General features: G+C 67.1%; 2 protein-coding genes across 5 annotated transcripts; both read left to right on the plus strand.

Moving 5' to 3' along the window:
- Positions 1 to 534: 534 nt before the first annotated feature.
- Positions 535 to 8,773, plus strand: ADAM15 (ADAM metallopeptidase domain 15). Its single transcript, XM_064176064.1, has 25 exons — positions 535 to 823; positions 1,788 to 1,891; positions 2,610 to 2,686; positions 2,919 to 2,997; positions 3,090 to 3,166; positions 3,376 to 3,553; positions 3,635 to 3,697; positions 3,782 to 3,850; positions 3,970 to 4,139; positions 4,219 to 4,303; positions 4,369 to 4,517; positions 4,597 to 4,774; positions 4,950 to 5,042; positions 5,157 to 5,352; positions 5,423 to 5,531; positions 5,608 to 5,758; positions 5,824 to 5,901; positions 5,977 to 6,088; positions 6,205 to 6,343; positions 6,694 to 6,747; positions 7,006 to 7,111; positions 7,575 to 7,643; positions 7,924 to 7,995; positions 8,139 to 8,260; positions 8,611 to 8,773. Exons 1-25 carry the CDS (start codon positions 742 to 744, stop codon positions 8,651 to 8,653), a joined length of 2,655 nt encoding a protein of 884 aa, XP_064032134.1. The 5' UTR covers positions 535 to 741; the 3' UTR covers positions 8,654 to 8,773.
- A 793-nt stretch (positions 8,774 to 9,566) lies between these two features.
- EFNA4 (ephrin A4) lies at positions 9,567 to 15,321 on the plus strand. 4 transcript variants are annotated; one of them, XM_064176136.1, is made up of 6 exons: positions 9,567 to 9,591; positions 13,043 to 13,335; positions 14,200 to 14,268; positions 14,428 to 14,487; positions 14,631 to 14,891; positions 14,993 to 15,321. In XM_064176136.1, the coding sequence occupies exons 2-5, from the start codon at positions 13,158 to 13,160 to the stop codon at positions 14,717 to 14,719; spliced, it is 396 nt and encodes a 131-aa protein (XP_064032206.1). In that variant the 5' UTR covers positions 9,567 to 9,591; positions 13,043 to 13,157; the 3' UTR covers positions 14,720 to 14,891; positions 14,993 to 15,321. The 4 variants fall into 4 exon arrangements, with proteins under 4 accessions (XP_064032206.1, XP_064032205.1, XP_064032204.1 ...); XM_064176135.1 differs by lacking the exon at positions 9,567 to 9,591 and adding an exon at positions 10,482 to 10,611; XM_064176134.1 differs by lacking the exon at positions 9,567 to 9,591 and having other exon boundaries at positions 11,721 to 13,335; positions 14,976 to 15,321.
- The last annotated feature ends 1,538 nt before the right edge of the window (positions 15,322 to 16,859 follow it).

A 16,859-nucleotide genomic window follows, 5' to 3' on the forward strand; every position in this document is an offset into this window, starting at 1 on the left:
AAAGAGGTGTGAGGGTGATGAGGGTTGGGGTTCTTTGTGTGGGATAGTGAACAGAGAGGGGTCTCTGAATTATGGGTGGGGGCAAGAAGGGATCTTTAAAGGGGTGAATGGAGGTGGGAGAGGGGGGGTCTCCACTGAGTGAGGTAGTGAGAGGGATATCTGCAGTTCAGCAGGTGATGCAAGTGTGTGTGGGGTCTCTGGTACATGGCACGGTGAAGGCATCAGTGTCTGGTGTATGGGGAAATGAGGGTGAGGGTCTCCGCTGCAGGGGATAATGAAAGGGAGGTCTCCAGAGCATGGGACGTGGAACCTGGGAGCCTCCAGCGCTCTGGGTACTGAAGGCGGAGCATGGGATGGGCGAAGTGGGGATCTCCACCGTACTCAGTGCTGAACGCGGAGGTCTCCGGAGCGCAGGCTGGAGAAGTCAGGGGTCCTGCTCTACAGGCGCGGGGAAGAGGGGGAGCCTCCGGGGCTGCGCATAGGGCGGGGGTCTGCCGGTTCCCGGCGCACACGGAACCGCCCCCGAGGCGCAGCCGCCCGGTTCCCCAGCTCCCCGGCGCCGGGCGGGGCGGAGCGGCGGAGCCGGGTGGGGGCCAGGCAGGAAGTTCCTCCTCCCGGGCCGAGCCGGACCGGGCGGCGGCGGCAGTGGCAGCGGGGCCATGCGCGGCGGGAGCGCCGGCGGGTCAGCTCGGGAGCCGCCTGCCCGGGGCCGCTGGGCCCCGTTCGGGCTGCGGGAGGGTGATGGGGCCGCGGGCGCGGCGGCTGCTCCTCGCCGTGGGGTTGCTGCTCGCCGCCGGTACCGGAGCCAGCTGGAGCGGAGCAGGTGAGTGGGGACGGTGGAGGCGTCCCGGGAGAGCCGTCGATCAGTATCCCACAGCCCGGGGTGGGTCCGCTTCTCGCCTCTGTCCGGGACATGGCGGGAGGACCCTCGGAGACCGGGGAGGGGCAGGGGGAGTCGTGCCGGTTGTTTGTGATCGGGACCAGGGACGGGAGCAGGGGCCGCAACTCGGTGGGACCGGGGGTGCGCGGCTGAGTTCAGGCCGAGGAGGGGCGGACTGCGGGGGCGTGGGGGGCTCTGAGTCAGCCGGGCAGGGCCTCCCAGCCCTGCCCCGGTCCCCGCACTGGCCGCTCTGGGCAGCTGACGCAAGGCCTGACAGAGGACCCCGAGGAGCCCATCCCGAGGCGGGACCGAACGCTTCCCGTGTTCCCCACCCGCTGCGGGGGTCAGCTCCGGGCCTGTGGCTTCGTCCGAGGGCACACCGGGAGCTACCGGGGTGAACGGGGGAGTTCTCGGTCCTGCACCCACCCAGACCCCCTAGACCCTCGCCCTGGGGTGCTGTGCTGTGCTAGGTGACCATGGGGACCGGGATGCGATGGGGTGACCGTGGGAGGCTGGGATGTGACAAGAGACCAGGGGCATGGGGATGCGATGACCGTGGGGGGCTGGGATGTGACAGGAGACCAGGGGCACGGAGATCTGATGACCGTGGGGGACTGGGATGTGACAGGAGACCAGGGGCACGGAGATCTGATGACCGTGGGGGACTGGGATGTGACAGGAGACCAGGGGCACGGAGATCTGATGACCGTGGGGGACTGGGATGTGACAGGAGACCAGGGGCACGGAGATCTGATGACCGTGGGGGGCTGGGATGTGACAGGAGACCAGGGGCACGGAGATCTGATGACCGTGGGGGGCTGGGATGTGACAGGAGACCAGGGGCACGGAGATCTGGTGACCGTGGGGGGCTAGGATGTGACAAAGCTGTGAGAACAGCTCTGTGCAGGTGACAACTCCGGACAGCACCATGCAGAACTGGGACACTCCTGGCACGTCACCCCGCAGGTCCTGCAGGGTGACCAGGCACTCAGCCTGGCACAGGTGACCCAGGTGAGTTCCTGCCCGTGCCCCTGGGGTGCCTGCCTGTGCCATCTAGGGAGCTTGTGACAGCGGGCTGGGGGCTGCCTGCACTCCACCACCTTCTCCTGCCCCCTTCCTGGTGCGGGAAGTTTGGCATCCAGGTCGCCTGGCCCAAATCCCGGGGGGAAGGAGGTGTCTGAGTATCCTGGGTGCCATGGGGAAGGGGCTGCAGCAAACCCTCTCCCTTCCCTACCTCTCCTGATGCCGGGAGCTCGCTTGCTGTGCCCGGGCACCCACCCCTCTCCCGGCTGGCGGAAGGGCCTGGCTGCTCCGCCGCTGTTGGGAGTCTCTCCGGCGTTTCCGCCGCGCTGCACCGGGCAGGAAGCACAAGGGGCAGCCGGGGGTGGGGGGCAGGCTCTATCCAACACCCCCCAACCCCCACCTCCTTTCCCGGCACAATGAGCTGGAGGGAGGGACGCTTCCTGCAGGGTGTGAGGGTGGGATGTGGGTGGGCAGGGGATCCCTTCCGCCCCCTCCCTGCGGGCACGCGCCAGGGCCAGGCGAGTCCTCTGCCCTCCCCTCCTCCCACCCACGCCGATGCCCTGCGGGGGGGGGGGGGCGGGGGGCGGGGGGGTGTGGGTGTCACGGCCTCGCTGAGGGTGAGTGGAGACGGGAGGGGACCTGCAGCTTGGCACAGGGTTGGGGACGCTGGGGCAGGGAGTCCTCCTGTAATTGCTGCCTCTGGCAGGGGGGGTTCCCCAGCCAGCTGCGGGTGCTGCTGGAGCTGGAGGGGTCACAGCTGGTGCTGGAGCTGGAGCAGAACTGGTGAGTTGAGTGGGGTGGGAGTGGGGATCCCAGAACTCCTGTATCCACGAGTGGTGTATGCAGGGTGGGGATCACCAGGGGCTCTGGCTCCACCCTCCATGATGCTCAAGGGGTGGGGTTCTGGGGGCCCTTCTCTCCATCTGTGGTGCAACACGGAGCGGGGGGGGGGCGGAATCCCTTGTTCCCCTTCTCTGTCCGTGGCTGCTGTGGGAGTGACACATGCCTCTGGCAGGGAGCTGGTGCTGGGCGCTGGGGCACTGCTCTACTACCTGCCCAATGGCACACGGGTGACGCAGGAGGCCAGCAAGCAGGTAGGGGCCAGGTGTGTTGTGTTCTCAGTGGTGTCCCTGAGCTGTCCCTGGCCAGGGGCTGCCTCCTGAATCCCTCTCTCTGCTTGCTGCAGGAGCACTGCTGCTACCGGGGCACGGTGCAGGGTTTCCCGAGCTCCTGGGCCAGCCTCTGTGCCTGCGCTGGATTCAGGTGAGCCTCTGCCTTTGGCAGTCCCTGGTACTGGCTCCATTCAGGTGAGCCTCTGCCTTTGGCAGTCCCTGGCACTGGCTCCATTCAGGTGAGCCTCTGCCTTTGGCAGTCCCTGGCACTGGCTCCATTCAGGTGAGCCTCTGCCTTTGGCAGTCCCTGGCACTGGCTCCCACCCTGCCGCTGATGCCTCCTTCTCTCCCTTTTCCCAGTGGCCATATTTGGCTGTCAGAGACCAAAAGCTATGGGCTGGAGCCGGATGCCAGTGGCCCCCCAGGGCAGCACATCGCTTACCGGTCGCCGGAAGTCTGGCTGGCACCACGGGCCTGCGGGCAAGGCCCCCCAGACGTCCCCCAGGCAGAGGAGACAGGACCTTCTTGGCCACAAAGGGTAGGTCATCCGTGGGTGGGTGGGTTGGTGTCCCACTGGGGAGGCTCCCTCACCCATGGCCTGACCCCCTCTCTTGCTCAGGGCAAGCGGGCACTGGCAGAGCAGAGGTTCGTGGAGCTGGTGATGGTGGTGGACCACGCTGCGGTGAGTGCTGGGCAGGTGTGCCAGGTGCAGGAGCTGCCTCGCCCTCCCTGCCAACCCCCTTGACACTCCTCCCTGTGCCCCCAGTCCCAGAAGTACTCTGACCTGCAGCGCGTCCGCACCCGAGCCCTGGAAATTGCCAACCAGGTGGATGCGGTGAGTCAGTGCCATGACCTGCCGGGCACCATCCCTCCCAGCCCCGTGCTCGGCTTGGCTGTGTCCTTGCTGCCACGGTCCAGAGAGTCTCTAATGCCACACCCATGTGCCCCTCCCAGTTCTTCCAGCCCCTGGGAGTGCGAGTGGCCTTGCTGGCAGTGGAGGTCTGGAGCGAGGCAGACTTATTTGCAGTGGGTGGCAGTGCCCGGGCTACGCTGGAGCGGTTCCTGCGCTGGCGCCAGGAGGAGCTGCTGCCCAGGCTGCCCCATGACAATGCCCAGCTCCTCACGTGAGTGGGGTACAGGACGGGGACAGGGGATGAGGTGTGCAGGCAGCCCCCCTCTGACCCTGGCACTCTCTCCTCCCAGGGGTGTCCGCTTTGACGACGTCTCGGTGGGGATGTCAACCCAAGCCTCCATGTGTTCCTCCCAGCGCTCCGGGGCTGTCAGCATGGTCAGTACCCGCTGTGCCCCCTGTGCCCCTGCTGCTTGCCTGCTCTGACCTCCCCTGTCCCACAGGACCACTCGGTCAGCGTCCTCGTTGTCGCCTCCACCGTGGCCCATCAGCTGGGACACAATCTGGGCATGCGCCACGACAGTGGCAGGAACTTCTGTGACTGCAGCGACCTCCGGCAGGACCGCGGCTGCATCATGGCATTACCCACGGGGTGAGGGCAGAGGCAGGGCTGTGGGGGGGTTGGGGCTAAGCCCCCTCCTCGTCTCACCAGCTCCTTTCTGTCTCTGCAGGCTGACGCCCGGCTTGAGCTTCAGCAACTGCAGCCAGCAGGACCTGGAGCGCAGCCTGCGCCAGGGGCTGGGCTGGTGCCTCTCCAACGTGCCCGAGCCCCAGCGCCTGGCAGGGAGCCCTCGCTGCGGGAACCACTTCCTAGAGCCAGGCGAGGGCTGTGACTGTGGCCTCAGCATGGTACGGGGGGCTCTGGGTGGCCTGAGGGTCCCTGATGCAGTTGCCCTCCTTTCTCCTGGGTCTGGAGCTGCCCCATGCCATGGCTCTGCCCAGGGATACAGTGTCCCAGACTCGCCGTGGGGCAGACAGGGAGGCTGCTGGTGCCACCCGTTCACCACTGCCCCTCTGCTGTAAGGAGTGCACCGATCCCTGCTGCAACAGCAGTACTTGCCAGCTGGTACCCGGGGCTCAGTGCACCACGGTGGATGCCTGCTGCCAGGACTGCCAGGTGCGTGGGGACGGGCAGTTGGCAGTGCTGGCACTCAAGCCACTCCCCAAGGGTGGGTTTCTTGGGTGGAGAGGGGAGGAGTCCTGCACTCATTTGACTATGCCCCCACTACAGCTGCGCCGTGCTGGGCACCGTTGCCGGGAGCCCCTGGGCGAGTGTGACCTGCCCGAGTTCTGCGATGGGGTCTCACCACTCTGCCCACCCGACACCTTCCTGCAGGATGGGCAGCCCTGTGCCAACGGGCAGGCGATCTGCTACGGTGGTGCCTGTGCCACCTACGAGGGGCAGTGCCAGCAGCTGCTAGGGCCAGGTATGGCAGCGCCAGGGCTGGGGCTGGGGGCTGGGGAGGGGTGCTGAGGTTTGCTGCTCCCCTGCTGCAGGTGCCGGCCCTGTCTCCAGCTCCTGCATGGCCTCGCTCAACGGGAACGGGGATGAGCGTGGGCACTGCGGGCAGCTCCCCAATGGCTCCTATGTCGCCTGCACCCAGCAGTGAGTGCTGTCACCCCAACCCCTACAACCCTCTCTGTGCCATCTCGCCCTGCTCCTGACCTATCTGTCTCTGCAGGGACGCTGGCTGCGGGATGCTGCAGTGCCAGCGTGGCAATGCACGTGGGTACAGACCAGAAGGGTCCTGCCGAGGGACCCTCGTGTCCTGGGACAAGGATGTGAGTGATGCAGCTATGGTGTTGCCTGGCACTGCCTGTGGCCCTGGGAAGGTGAGTGGCAGGGCAGCAGGAAGGGGACAAGGGTTTGCCCAGTGCTGACTCCCTGCACCCTACAGGTGTGCCTCCAGCACCGTTGCCAGGATGTTTCTGCCCTGGGTGACCAGCAATGCCAAAGCAAATGCCATGGGCGTGGAGTGAGTGAAAGAACAAGGGGTGGGTGCAGCTGGTGGGGATCTGCCAGGTGCTGAGACTCAGTGTCACCCGCTCAGGTGTGCAACAACCACGGGCACTGCCACTGTGAGCAGGGCTGGGCACCCCCGACCTGCGAGAGCCCTGGTGCAGGGGGCAGCGAGGACAGCGGCCCCGCCGCCCTGCAGCGAGGTGAGGGCAGAGGCAGGCGGCTGCCAGTGCCACACAGAATGGGGCTTTGTGTGGCTGGCACAGCCGGAGCCGGCGTGGGGTGCAGCAGGGAGGGGCTGACGCTCCTCTCTCCACAGCGGGCAGCGCCCTGCCCACCGCCTTGCTGCTGAGCGCCCTGCTGGGGCTGGCCCTGCTGCTGGGCCTCGGCTGTGCCCGCCGTGCTGGGCTGCACAAGCACCTCTGCCAGCTCAGCAAGAGAACCTCCTGCCAGTACAGGTAACCAGCCTGGTGGGGATGGATGGGGTGGCACGCACGTCTCTGTGTGTGCATGCATGTGCCCTGGCAGTGCCTGCCTGCATGTGGGCACACTCGTGTGTGGTGTGTAAGTGGGGCCATGACTTGTGCCACTGCCCGTGCACGCTAGTCCCGTGGAAGCCAACTGAGCACTGTGCATGCCCTCATCCCCAAGCAGGTGCCAGTCTGTGTGTGTGTAGTACACCACTCCCCCCACCAGCGTAGGTAGCAGACCCTGTCTTGCATCGTCGCTCTGTGCCACCGCGGTTCCCCCCCACTGCTGGCTGCCCCCCTCCAGCCCCAGGCTGAGCCCCCGACTCTTCTCCCCACAGCGCTGAGACCCAGGTGCCATTCCTGGGTCCAGAAACCCCAGACGGCTGGAGCGGGTAACGTCACTGCTGGCGCCTGGGCGTGGGGCCTGTCCCTGAGCCATCCTGCTTCGCAAGGCCTCCGGTGCTGCAGTCTTCCCCTGGCAGTGCCCGTGGGGTGTAGGGCAGCCCTGGGGTGCAGGGTGTCGCATCCTCTGGTGCCGAGGGGTTCGTTTCTCTTGGGCTTCTGCTGGTGTCGGTGTGAATTGGTTGCTTTGTGGGGTTCCTTTGACTGCCTGGAATGAGCTGGGGACTGATCCTGCCTCTCCTCTGCAGGATCTCACAGCCGGAGCCCAGGTCGGGCAGCCAGGGCCCCCCCGAGCGGCCCCGGCCCCCACAGTGGCGTCAGGCCACGGAGCTGCAGCCCATGCACCGCAGCAAGGTGAGAGCTGGGGGTGAGGGGGAGAGGCTGAGGGTGGAGGGGGCTGCTGGTGATGCTGTCGCCTCGGTAACAAGCTGTGGTTGCCGTGGGGACCACGATTTGGTCTGGTTAGTGCTGAGGAAGCATCCCTGGGTACCAGCTCTGAGCATCTCTCCCTGTTGGGGCTGTGCGGTTCCACTCCGTGGCACCCCGGGCCAGGAACAGCCTGGCACAGCCCTGGACCACGCTGCTTTGGTGCCCTGTGCTACACTCAGCACTGGCCATGCACGTCCAGGATGGGTGCCAGGCTGGGGACTCCAGTAACCATCCAGGCCAGGGCTGTGGGCACAGGACTGAGCGCTGGAGCTGCCCGCTGTGGGGGGGGGGTCTGTGCTTGGCGGCGGGAGGGGGGTCTCCGCATGCTGCACGGCTTGCCCCGCTGCAGGGCTGCATGGCTGCCTGCCCCCTCTCCCTCTCTCTGCAGCCGGCTGCCCCCAGCTCAGCCCGGCCCGACCCGCCCTGCCGGCCCCTCCCGCCGGACCCTGCTCCCAAGGTAATGCCTGGGCCGGGGTGGGGGTCCCGGGCAACACCTCTCTGGCCACTGCTGCATGTCTGGCTGCACACCAGCTCCCGGGGACCAGTGGGCTGTGGCCTCTCCGTGGCACATCTCCCGGTGCCCAGCACCCGGCAGAGCTGGCATTGCCAAGGGGGAAAGCCTTGGCCCGCCCTAAAAAGCCTTCCTGCCTGCTGGGAGGCTCTTCCCCGTGGCCACTGTCCCCCCTGCTGCCTCGCTGTCCTCCAGCTGTCTCACTGTCCCTGCTCTCTCTGCCCAGGCTTCCCCCCAGGACAGGCCGCCCCCCCCCACACGCCCGCTGCCCGCGGATCCCGTGGTGCCAGGCACTCAGGTAATGGCATCACAGCGGCAGCACTGGCGTGTGGGGCAGGATAGCGTCAGCCTGGGCAAGGGAGACGGTTTGGGCCCCTCCTGAACACATCAAGGGGGGGTTGACTCAGAGCGGAGCTCTGACCCCCCCCAGTTCCCCTGCAGCCCCCAGGTTTGGCCAAGCCACCCCCTCCTCAGCGGCCGCTGCCTTTGCATCCCCTGGGACCTTCGCAGAGCCACAGCGAGACCCCTCCTGGCCACTCCTATGTCACGGTGATTCCCTCCAGGTGAGCAGGGCAGGGGCTGCCAGCGTCCAGAGCAGTGTGCCAGCGTGGGGGGGGGGTGGGGTGCCAGGGGGACGGGGGCAACATGGCAGCAGAGTGGGGGTGCCGCGGGCGGGGGGGGGGGGTGTGTGTGTAGAGCCAGGGGCTAGGGTGGGTGTCTGCAGGGGGCCGGAGCAGAGCGCAGGGGGGAGCTGCATGGGGGCCAAGAAAGGACCCAGCAGGAATAGGGAGCCCGAGCAGGGCACCAGCGTCTGCACGGTACCGGCGTGTGGCTGCGGGGAGCTGCGGAGAGCCCGAGCACGGAGCTCCGGTGCGGCCCCTGCCCTCATCCCTGCTCCTCCTCTCTCCCACAGGCCTCCCCCACCGCCGCCCGCGGAAGCCCCACGGGAGGCCTGAGCCGCAGGCCGGGCGTCGCCGCAGCCGCCGCGCTGGAGCCGCGGGGGCCAGGCCTCGCCCTAGGCACTCGGAGGCTTCGCCGCCCGCTTGTACAACGCCAATAAAGCGGCTGTGAGCTGCCTCGGTGCTGCCTCCGCCGGACCGGGGGAGAGGGAGCAGCGTTTTGTTGCGGGGGGGGGGGGGGTTGGGGGAGAGGAGGTGGAAAAGGTCCTGGCGCGGAACTACAGCTCCCGGCAGCCCCTGCGGCGCCCGCCGGAAGTCTGGGCCGGTCGCTGGAAGCGGCTCTGAGCTCCTGCGCCCCCTGGCGGGGGCCGTGCCCTGCGCCGCCGCTGGCGGGGGGCATGGAGGCCTCCCGTGGAGCCACGTGGGCACGGGCACGTGCGGGACCCGCCCCGTGGGCATGGGAACGGGCGCGTGCGGGAGGGGGCAGGGGCAGGGACATGCGTGAGGGTGGGGGGGAATGGACGCAAGGGCTGTGGGAGTGGGCATGGGCAGGGACGGGCATGTGTGTGTGTGTGTGTGAGGGGACATGGGCATGGGCAGGGACATGCGTGTGAGTGGGGGGGAATGGACGCAAGGGCTGTGGGAGTGGGCATGGGCAGGGACATGCGTGAGGGTGGGGGGGGAATGGACGCAAGGGCTGTGGGAGTGGGCATGGGCAGGGACGGGCATGTGTGTGTGTGTGTGTGTGTGAGGGGACATGGGCATGGGCAGGGACGGGCGTGTGAGTGGGGGGGAATGGACGCAAGGGCTGTGGGAGTGGGCATGGGCAGGGACATGCGTGTGAGTGGGGGGGAATGGACGCAAGGGCTGTGGGAGTGGGCATGGGCAGGGACATGCGTGAGGGTAGGGGGGGAGTGGACGTAAGGGTTGTGGGAGTGCGCATGGGAAGGGATGGGCGTGTGTGTGTGGACATGGGCACGGGCAGGGACATGCGTGTGGGTGGGGACATGGGCATACATGTGCGTGGGCATGTGCGTGGACATGTGTGTGTGGGGAGATGTGAACGCCTGTCGGTGAAGTGACCTGTGCACGCACATACGGGTGTGAGCAGGTGACATGGACACGGATGAGGACAGGGCCATGCGTGTGAGGGGACAGGGACACGGACACGTGTGGGAGCTCACATGTACGTGGGTACATGTATGTGCAGGAGGTGCCGCATACCTGGACACGTGTGTGAGATGATGTGCGTGGACATACCGTGCGGGTGCAGGAGGTGACAGGGACGTGGACACGGCCATGTGTGTGCAGGAGCCACCCCACGCATGCCACACACGTGCAGGAGTCTCCACACCTGTGCACACGCGTGTGCAAGGAGCTGCCACCCGCGCATGGGCCGGCACCGCCCCTCCCGGTTCCGCTGGCCTTGCGCGGTACTGGTGAACGGTTGGTCCTGTTGCCCACCCAGGGCTGTCGTGGGCACGGAGACTACCCGGTGCGGCCAGTCCTGGGTGTCCGAGCCGTGCCGGGCGGTGCCGGTGCCTGTGGATGTCCACGGTACCCAGGCGGGGCCGAGTTGGGGTGGGGCTACCGGGAGGGTGTCGTGTCGGTGCCGGGGGTGCCGGTCCCGGTGTTGAAGGATGTTGGATGTAGCAGTCCGAGTGCCGAGGGTGGTTCCAAGGTGCCGGTACTGGTCCCGCGTGGGTTCTGGCGTGCCGGTCTCGGTGTTGGGGCCGCCCCCCAAGGGTTAATGGCACTCGACGAAGTTGCCGGGCGGCGGCGCAGCGCGGATTGGCCCGAAGTTGGCGGGGCGGGCCGGGCCGTGCCGAGCCCCGCCGGGCCGGGCCGCCTCCGCCGCCGCCGCCGCCGCCGCCCCCCGCCGCCCCCCGCCCCGGCGGAGCCATGCGCCCCGCGCCGCTGCTCGGGCTCCTGCTCTGGGCATCGCTGCTCCGGGCGACGCCGCCGCCGGGGCGCGAAACCCGCCACGGCATCCACTGGAACAGCAGCAACCCCAGGTACCGCCGCCTCCCCCGCCGGCCCCGCCGCCTTTGTGCGCCCCGGGCCCCGCCGAGCCCCGGGCCCGCGCCGCCGGGACGAGCGGAGAGGGGCGGGGCGGCGGGCGGTGGGTTCCCGGGCGGGGCGGGGCTGGCGGGCACCGAGCCACGGGCAACCCTGGTGCCACCGGGTCCCCCCCCGCCCCGAGTGATACCGAGCCGGTGAGTACCTCCCGGTGGTTTCGAGATACCGGGTGCCTCTGGGTGATACCGAGCTGGTGAGTACCCCCAAGCGGTACCGAGCCAGCTGGCATCCCCCGCAGCACCGAGCCCCAGATGGCAGTGAGCAGGTGAGTATTCCCGGTGGTGCCAAGCCGCCGGGCACCCCTGGGTGTTCCCGAGCTGATGAGGTCTGATGGTGCAAAGCCCTGAGCAGTGCTGAGCCACCGAACATTCCCAGGTGGCACCAAGCCCCAGGGGGCACCAAGCCTCAAGGGGCACCAAGCCACCAGGCATCTCTGCTTGCACTGAGCCCCAGAGGGTACCAGGCTAGTGGTGCTGAGTCCCGGGCAGTAGCAAGCCACTGGGCATCCTCCAGTGGTATTAAGCCACCATGTGCTCTGTGGTCCTGAGCCCTGCGTGGTACTGAGCAGATGGGCAACCCCAGAGGCACCAAGCTTTGGGAGGTACCAAGCCAATGGGCACTCCCAATGTCCCGAGTGGTACCAACCTGCTCTGAATCTTAGTGTCCTCGATGGTACTGAGCTTTCAGCATCCTCAGGTGGCATCAAGCCCATGCACTCTTGCTGGGCTTGGGGCTGGTGGGCAGCCCTGTAGTACCAAGCCTAGGTACCTTTGGGTGGCACCAAGCTGGCGAGTGGCACTGGCTGGGTTACAGGTCCCTGTGGCAGATGCCCTGCTAGTGGGGACCACTGGGCACAGCACAGCCCCTTCCTGGCCAGGGCTGCTGCCCACAGGCTCTGCCAATCATCGGTGGGTTGGGGGCTGGCCGCAGTCCCCCTCCCAGCCTCCTCCATTTTAGGTACTTTCCAGTTCTTGGCTGTTCAGGGTCTGGGGGGAGTGGGGAGCAGAGTCGGGAGGCTGTAGTGAGGGTCTGGGGTCTCTGCTCACCCTCAAGGGTCTCATGCCCTGGGCTTACAGGCCAGGACTGGGACAGGTGGGCACACACAAGCAGGTTGGGGGCACCAGCGCTGCCTTACTCCCCGTGAAAGTGGGGACCTGTGGATAAGAACCATGGAAGTCTTCCACCCATGGGTGCCCCGGAAAAGGGGGGGCTGCGTTCTCCCCTCTGCAGGGTCAGGACAAGGCCCCCATCCCTGGCAACCCTCAGCTGTGCCCAGGCTCGCCCTGGCTAGCATCACCCAATGGGATGCGCTGAGTCAGCAGGAGTCAGTGCCTGGTTCTGTCCTCAGAGAGCCCCCAGCCTGGGTTGGGGGTGATTGGGGCCCCAGCCCCTCCTGGCTTATAGAGCTGTTGGCACCAGCACGAATGCATCGACCTCTGCCATGGTTGCCAGGACTCTGAAGGTGGTGAACAGGGCCTGTGCCCACATCGGGGCAGGAGAATGGAGCTGGAACCAGCCAAGGTCTTACCACCAGCCCCTTCCTCACCAGGACAGGGTGACCCTGCCAAGCCAAACGCCAGCTTGGCAGTCCCAGCCCTGCCACGACGCTGCCAGGGAGGCCAGGGCGCTGCCGGGCTGGTATGTGCCCAGGCTGCAGCAGGATCCGGACGGTTCGGAGACGTGGGCGCAGGGTGGAGGTCGCTGCCCTGCCAGGGCTGGGGAGGGGGAGAGAGGCTCCTGCTGCACCACCTGGCTTGGGTGGGCACCTGCAGATGTGTGTGTGTGTGCAGATGTGTGTGCGTGTGCCTGGACGTGTGTGTGTGTCCGTGCACATATGTGTGCCTGCAGAGGTGCCAGCTCCGCCCTGGCCCGGCCGCTTGCGCTGTTTGCACAGCCGTGAGCTGCTGCCGCTGCCTGCCCTTGCAGCTCCCCAGCCTGGGCCCCCTCCCCTGCCTCAATGGCCAGCAGAGTCCCCCCCCCCTGTGCCCCCTGCCCTCACCAACCGCCCCCTGCCAGCACGTGCCGGCGCAGGAGGCATCGTGCAGGAAGGGCCCCCACCGGGGTGTCAATGCCAATCAGCACCAGGGCAGTGAGGCGGGTGCCTGGGGTGAGGGGCTTTGTGCCCCGGGCCGGCGTTGCTTGGACCCCCCCCACCGGCCACAGCGGCCGAGCTCATTCAGCTCCAGTGGTCTGCAGCTAATCCATGCTGATGCCTGCTTGTGCGGAGCGGGAGGGAGCCTGGCAGTTGTTTTGGCAAAGGCTTGGCTCTGCCAGACCACAGGGCAGCGAGGTGCCCCTCCTGGGCGGGGGGGGGAGGGGGGCAGAGGCACTCGTGGTGCTTGCTCTCCAGTTTGCCCTGCCCGGCAGGTTCCTGCGGGACGACTACACCGTCCAGGTGGCCATCAATGACTACCTGGACATCTACTGCCCACACTACGAGGGCACTGTGCCTGCCAGCCGAGTAGAGACCTTCACCCTCTTCATGGTGGACCAGGAGGGCTACCGCGGCTGCTACGAGACCCCCGGAGCCTTCAAACGCTGGGAGTGCAACCGGCCCTGGGCACCGTTTGGGCCCATCCGTTTCTCCGAGAAGATCCAACGCTTCACCCCCTTCCCTCTTGGCTTCGAGTTCCAGCCGGGGGAGACCTACTACTACTTCTGTGAGTCGCCTCGGGAGATGGGCTGCAGTCAGCCGGGGTCAGGATGCCTCAGAGGGGTGGAGGCAGCTGGTGTAAGGTGCTGCCCGGACCCATGTTTGGGGCGCATGGGAGGGTTGGGGTACACTGAGGATCTGGGCACAGCTGGGGTGAGGGTGTGGAGAAGGGTCCAGTGACACCAGGGCTCTGGATGTAGCTGAGGTTTGGGGTGAACTGGGAGGTCTGGATGCAGCTAGAGTGGAGGTTGGCTGAGAGGGAGGATTTGGATACACCCAGGGATTTGGGTTCAGCAGGGATTGGGGTGCATCAGGGAGTGTTGGGGTGCATGAGGGAGGACTGAGGTGCATGAAGGGGTTGGAGTGCACTGAAAATCTGGGTTGGGGTGCACGAGGGAGGATTGAGGTGCATGAAGGGGGTGGGATGCACTGACAATCTGGATTGGGGTGCATGAGGGAGGGGTGGGGTGCATGAGGGAGAGGTGGGGTGCACTGAGAATCTGGATGCAGCTGGAGTTGAGGTGTTTGGGAGTGTCCATCTGCACTGGGGCTCTCAGTGCAACCAGAGCTGGGGTGAGCAGGGTGGTCTGGATGCACTTGGGGTCGTCATGCAGACATGGTTGGGGTGCATGGTGGGGGGAGGTCCGGCTGCACCCAGGGATCCAGGTGCAACAAGGACTGGGGTGCACGAGAGAGACTCGGGGGGTCTGAATGCCCCGGGGTGGGGACGTGGGAGGTGCCGACCCCGCAGCCCGCCGGGAGGGGGAGCCCCAGGCCCGGCTCTGGTCCAGCCCGGCCGTCGGGGGGATCCCGGCCCTCGTGGGGGGTCCGTGCCGGAGAGAAGCCACTGATGAGTTCCCCATCTGCCCAGCTGTCCCCAGCCCTGAGAGCGCCGGGCGCTGCCTGAAGCTGCGAGTCTCCGTCTGCTGCAGAGACGCGAGTGAGTCTAGCTCGGGGGTGGCTGCACCCCAAGGGTCTGGGGCTCCCCATCCCTTGCCCCTGGGGCAGCCCGGTTCCCGCTGGGAGTACCTGGGGCCTCGGGGGCGGCATCGTGTGCCCCAGAGGAACTTGCTACTGACACTCCCGGGGTTTGTTTCAGCACCGGAGCCGTTGACAGAGGTTCCCAATTCGCAGCCCCACGGGCATGGGAGGCCAGAGGGTGAGTACAGAGTGGGCATAGGGGGCCAGAGGGTGAATACAGAGTGGGCATGGGGGCCTAAAGGGTGAGTACAGAGTGGGCATGGGAGGTTGGGAAGATGCCCAGGAGCTGGCTCACTCTGACCTCTGCTCCTGCTCTGGCAGATGCAGTGTCCGCCCGGGGCGTCGTGGCCCCGCTGCAGCCCCACACCCCCTGCCTGGCACTCATGCTCCTGGCCCTGCTCTGGATGTGACCCTCGGCGCTGCCCACGGCAGGGAGACGGGCTCCTCTGCCTTACTGCCCACTTCCAGACTCTTCATCCACTGCCATCCCCCTGCCACAAGCCTGTGGGGCAGCCCTGGGCCATGACTCACCCGCCAGACCTCTACGAAGCTGAGCTGGGGCCAGGAGCTCTGGGCTGGAAGGTGAGGAGGGGATGAGGGGCTTCGGGGTGATCGGTGCTTCTAGGGGCCCGGCCCCCTTTGTCATGCCACATCATCCCCTGATAGGGCTCTCTCCCTCTCAGGGACTTGGCTTCCCTCTGGCATCACCACGCGTGGGTCCCACTGGCTGCCTTGCCCTGGCGCTGGGCACTCCACAGCTCAGCAGACGCCTGCGCTGCCCCAGGGCCATCGCCTCATCTAGTGCCTTCCCCTATGGAATCCCCACCCCGGGGGGCCGGGGACCCCCCCAGGCCCTGGAGCAGGGCTGCCGGATGGAGGCAGGCGCCTGGCCCCTCCGCTGCCTTGTCCTCCGGCGAGGACACACCGATCTGTCTTCTGGGAAGACGCTCCTACGGTTTGGTTTTAACCCCTGGTAGTGACTGAGCCGAGCAATACAGTGTTTGCAAGATCACTGCGCCCTTGGGCTGTGCAGCCCCCACCCCTGGCCTCGCGCTGGCCCCTGTGCCCACCTGCCCCTAGTCCCCTCCTGCCTATGCCCACCTGCCCCCAGTCCCCTCCTGCCCTTGCCTACCTGCCCTCAATCCTCTTCCCCGCGGGGATACTGGCAGGGCACAGGCTGGGGTGGTCTGTCCCGTCCGTTCCCACCGCCCCCCCCCCCCCCTCCCCTCCAGGGGTCTCTGTGCCTCTCTCCACAACCTTTAAGGCCGGGGGTTTAATTGCAGCGATTTGATACTGAGACCTCAGCTCATGTCACAGAGAGAGCTTTAATTACAGCCGAGCTGCCCGCAATTAGCACCTGACAGCAAGACCCAGGGCTGGCCGCTGGCGCCTGGGATGGGCCAGCGGTGAGGGGGTGGGGGGGTTGGGGGGTGGGTCGCTCACCCAGAGCGCCCAGCTGGGTACTATGGTCCCTCTCACTGCCCTTGGGCTGCCCGTGGGGCCGCGATGCTCCACCCGACTGCCTGCTGCATCCCCCGTTAGGATGCACCATGAAGCAGGCGGGAGGGTGGGCACAGGAACCACCACTTCACCCTTCCCCAGCGTGGCACCCAAGTTGCTGCCAGGGCCGATCCCATGGCACAGCCTGGTCCCTGCTGGGATCGCAGCCGTGGGACAGAGCTGCAGCGGCGTGTCCCGGGCTCGCCGGCCGGCGGGAGGGCTGTGGGAGGTTCGTTTGAGGCTCCTGCAGCAGCTCCTGTCCCCCCACCCCAGGGTACAGCCCCCCACTCCCCTCCTCAGGGGGGCCCAGTTGTTCCCCACGGGGCCGGTAGCAGCCAAGCCCCCACAGCCCCCTCCCCGCACAGGCGTTGCCGGCCGCCTGCCGCAGTGGTGCTGGGCACGTCAGACAGGTTTTATGGCTTCTCGGGAGAAGCTGCTTGGCAAGAGGCTGAGCAAAAGCATCGACCGCGCCCCTCCCCCCCCGCGCTGCTGCCTGCCCTTCCCCCGCTGCACCCCGCACCCCTTCCTCTCACAGGCAGGGGCACCCCAGACCGTGGGGGGCAGTAGGACATGGCCCCACCATGGGACCCGCAATGGTACCCAGAGGCTGCTTGGTGTGTGTGGGGGCACATGTTCTGTGCGACCCTCCCCCCCTCTCGCCCATTGTGGGGATGCTGGGGGAGACTGTGCCTCGTGGGACCCCCACCCAGATGAGCATGATACCATCTGAGGGGGAGCTGTGCCAAAGAGATGTCGTGTGAGATGCTGGGAGCGACCATGTCCCGAGGGACCCCCATCTGGAGATGCTGGGTGGGGACATCCCCCAAAAGGACCCTTCATGCAGGGATGTCAGGGGCAACGGTGCCCTGCAGGACCCTCATGCAGAGATACTGGGAGGCCATGACCAGCAGGAGCCCCCGTGTGGGGATTCTGTGTGGGCTGTGCCCCGCAGACCCCCACGCAGAGATTCTGGGGTGGCTGTGCCCCGCAGACCCCCACGCAGAGATTCTGGGGTGGCTGTGACCTGCAGGACCCCCACGCAGAGATTCT

The sequence above is a fragment of the Pogoniulus pusillus genome, chromosome 43, assembly GCF_015220805.1.
Source record: "Pogoniulus pusillus isolate bPogPus1 chromosome 43, bPogPus1.pri, whole genome shotgun sequence".
NCBI classification, from domain to species: Eukaryota; Metazoa; Chordata; class Aves; order Piciformes; family Lybiidae; genus Pogoniulus; species Pogoniulus pusillus.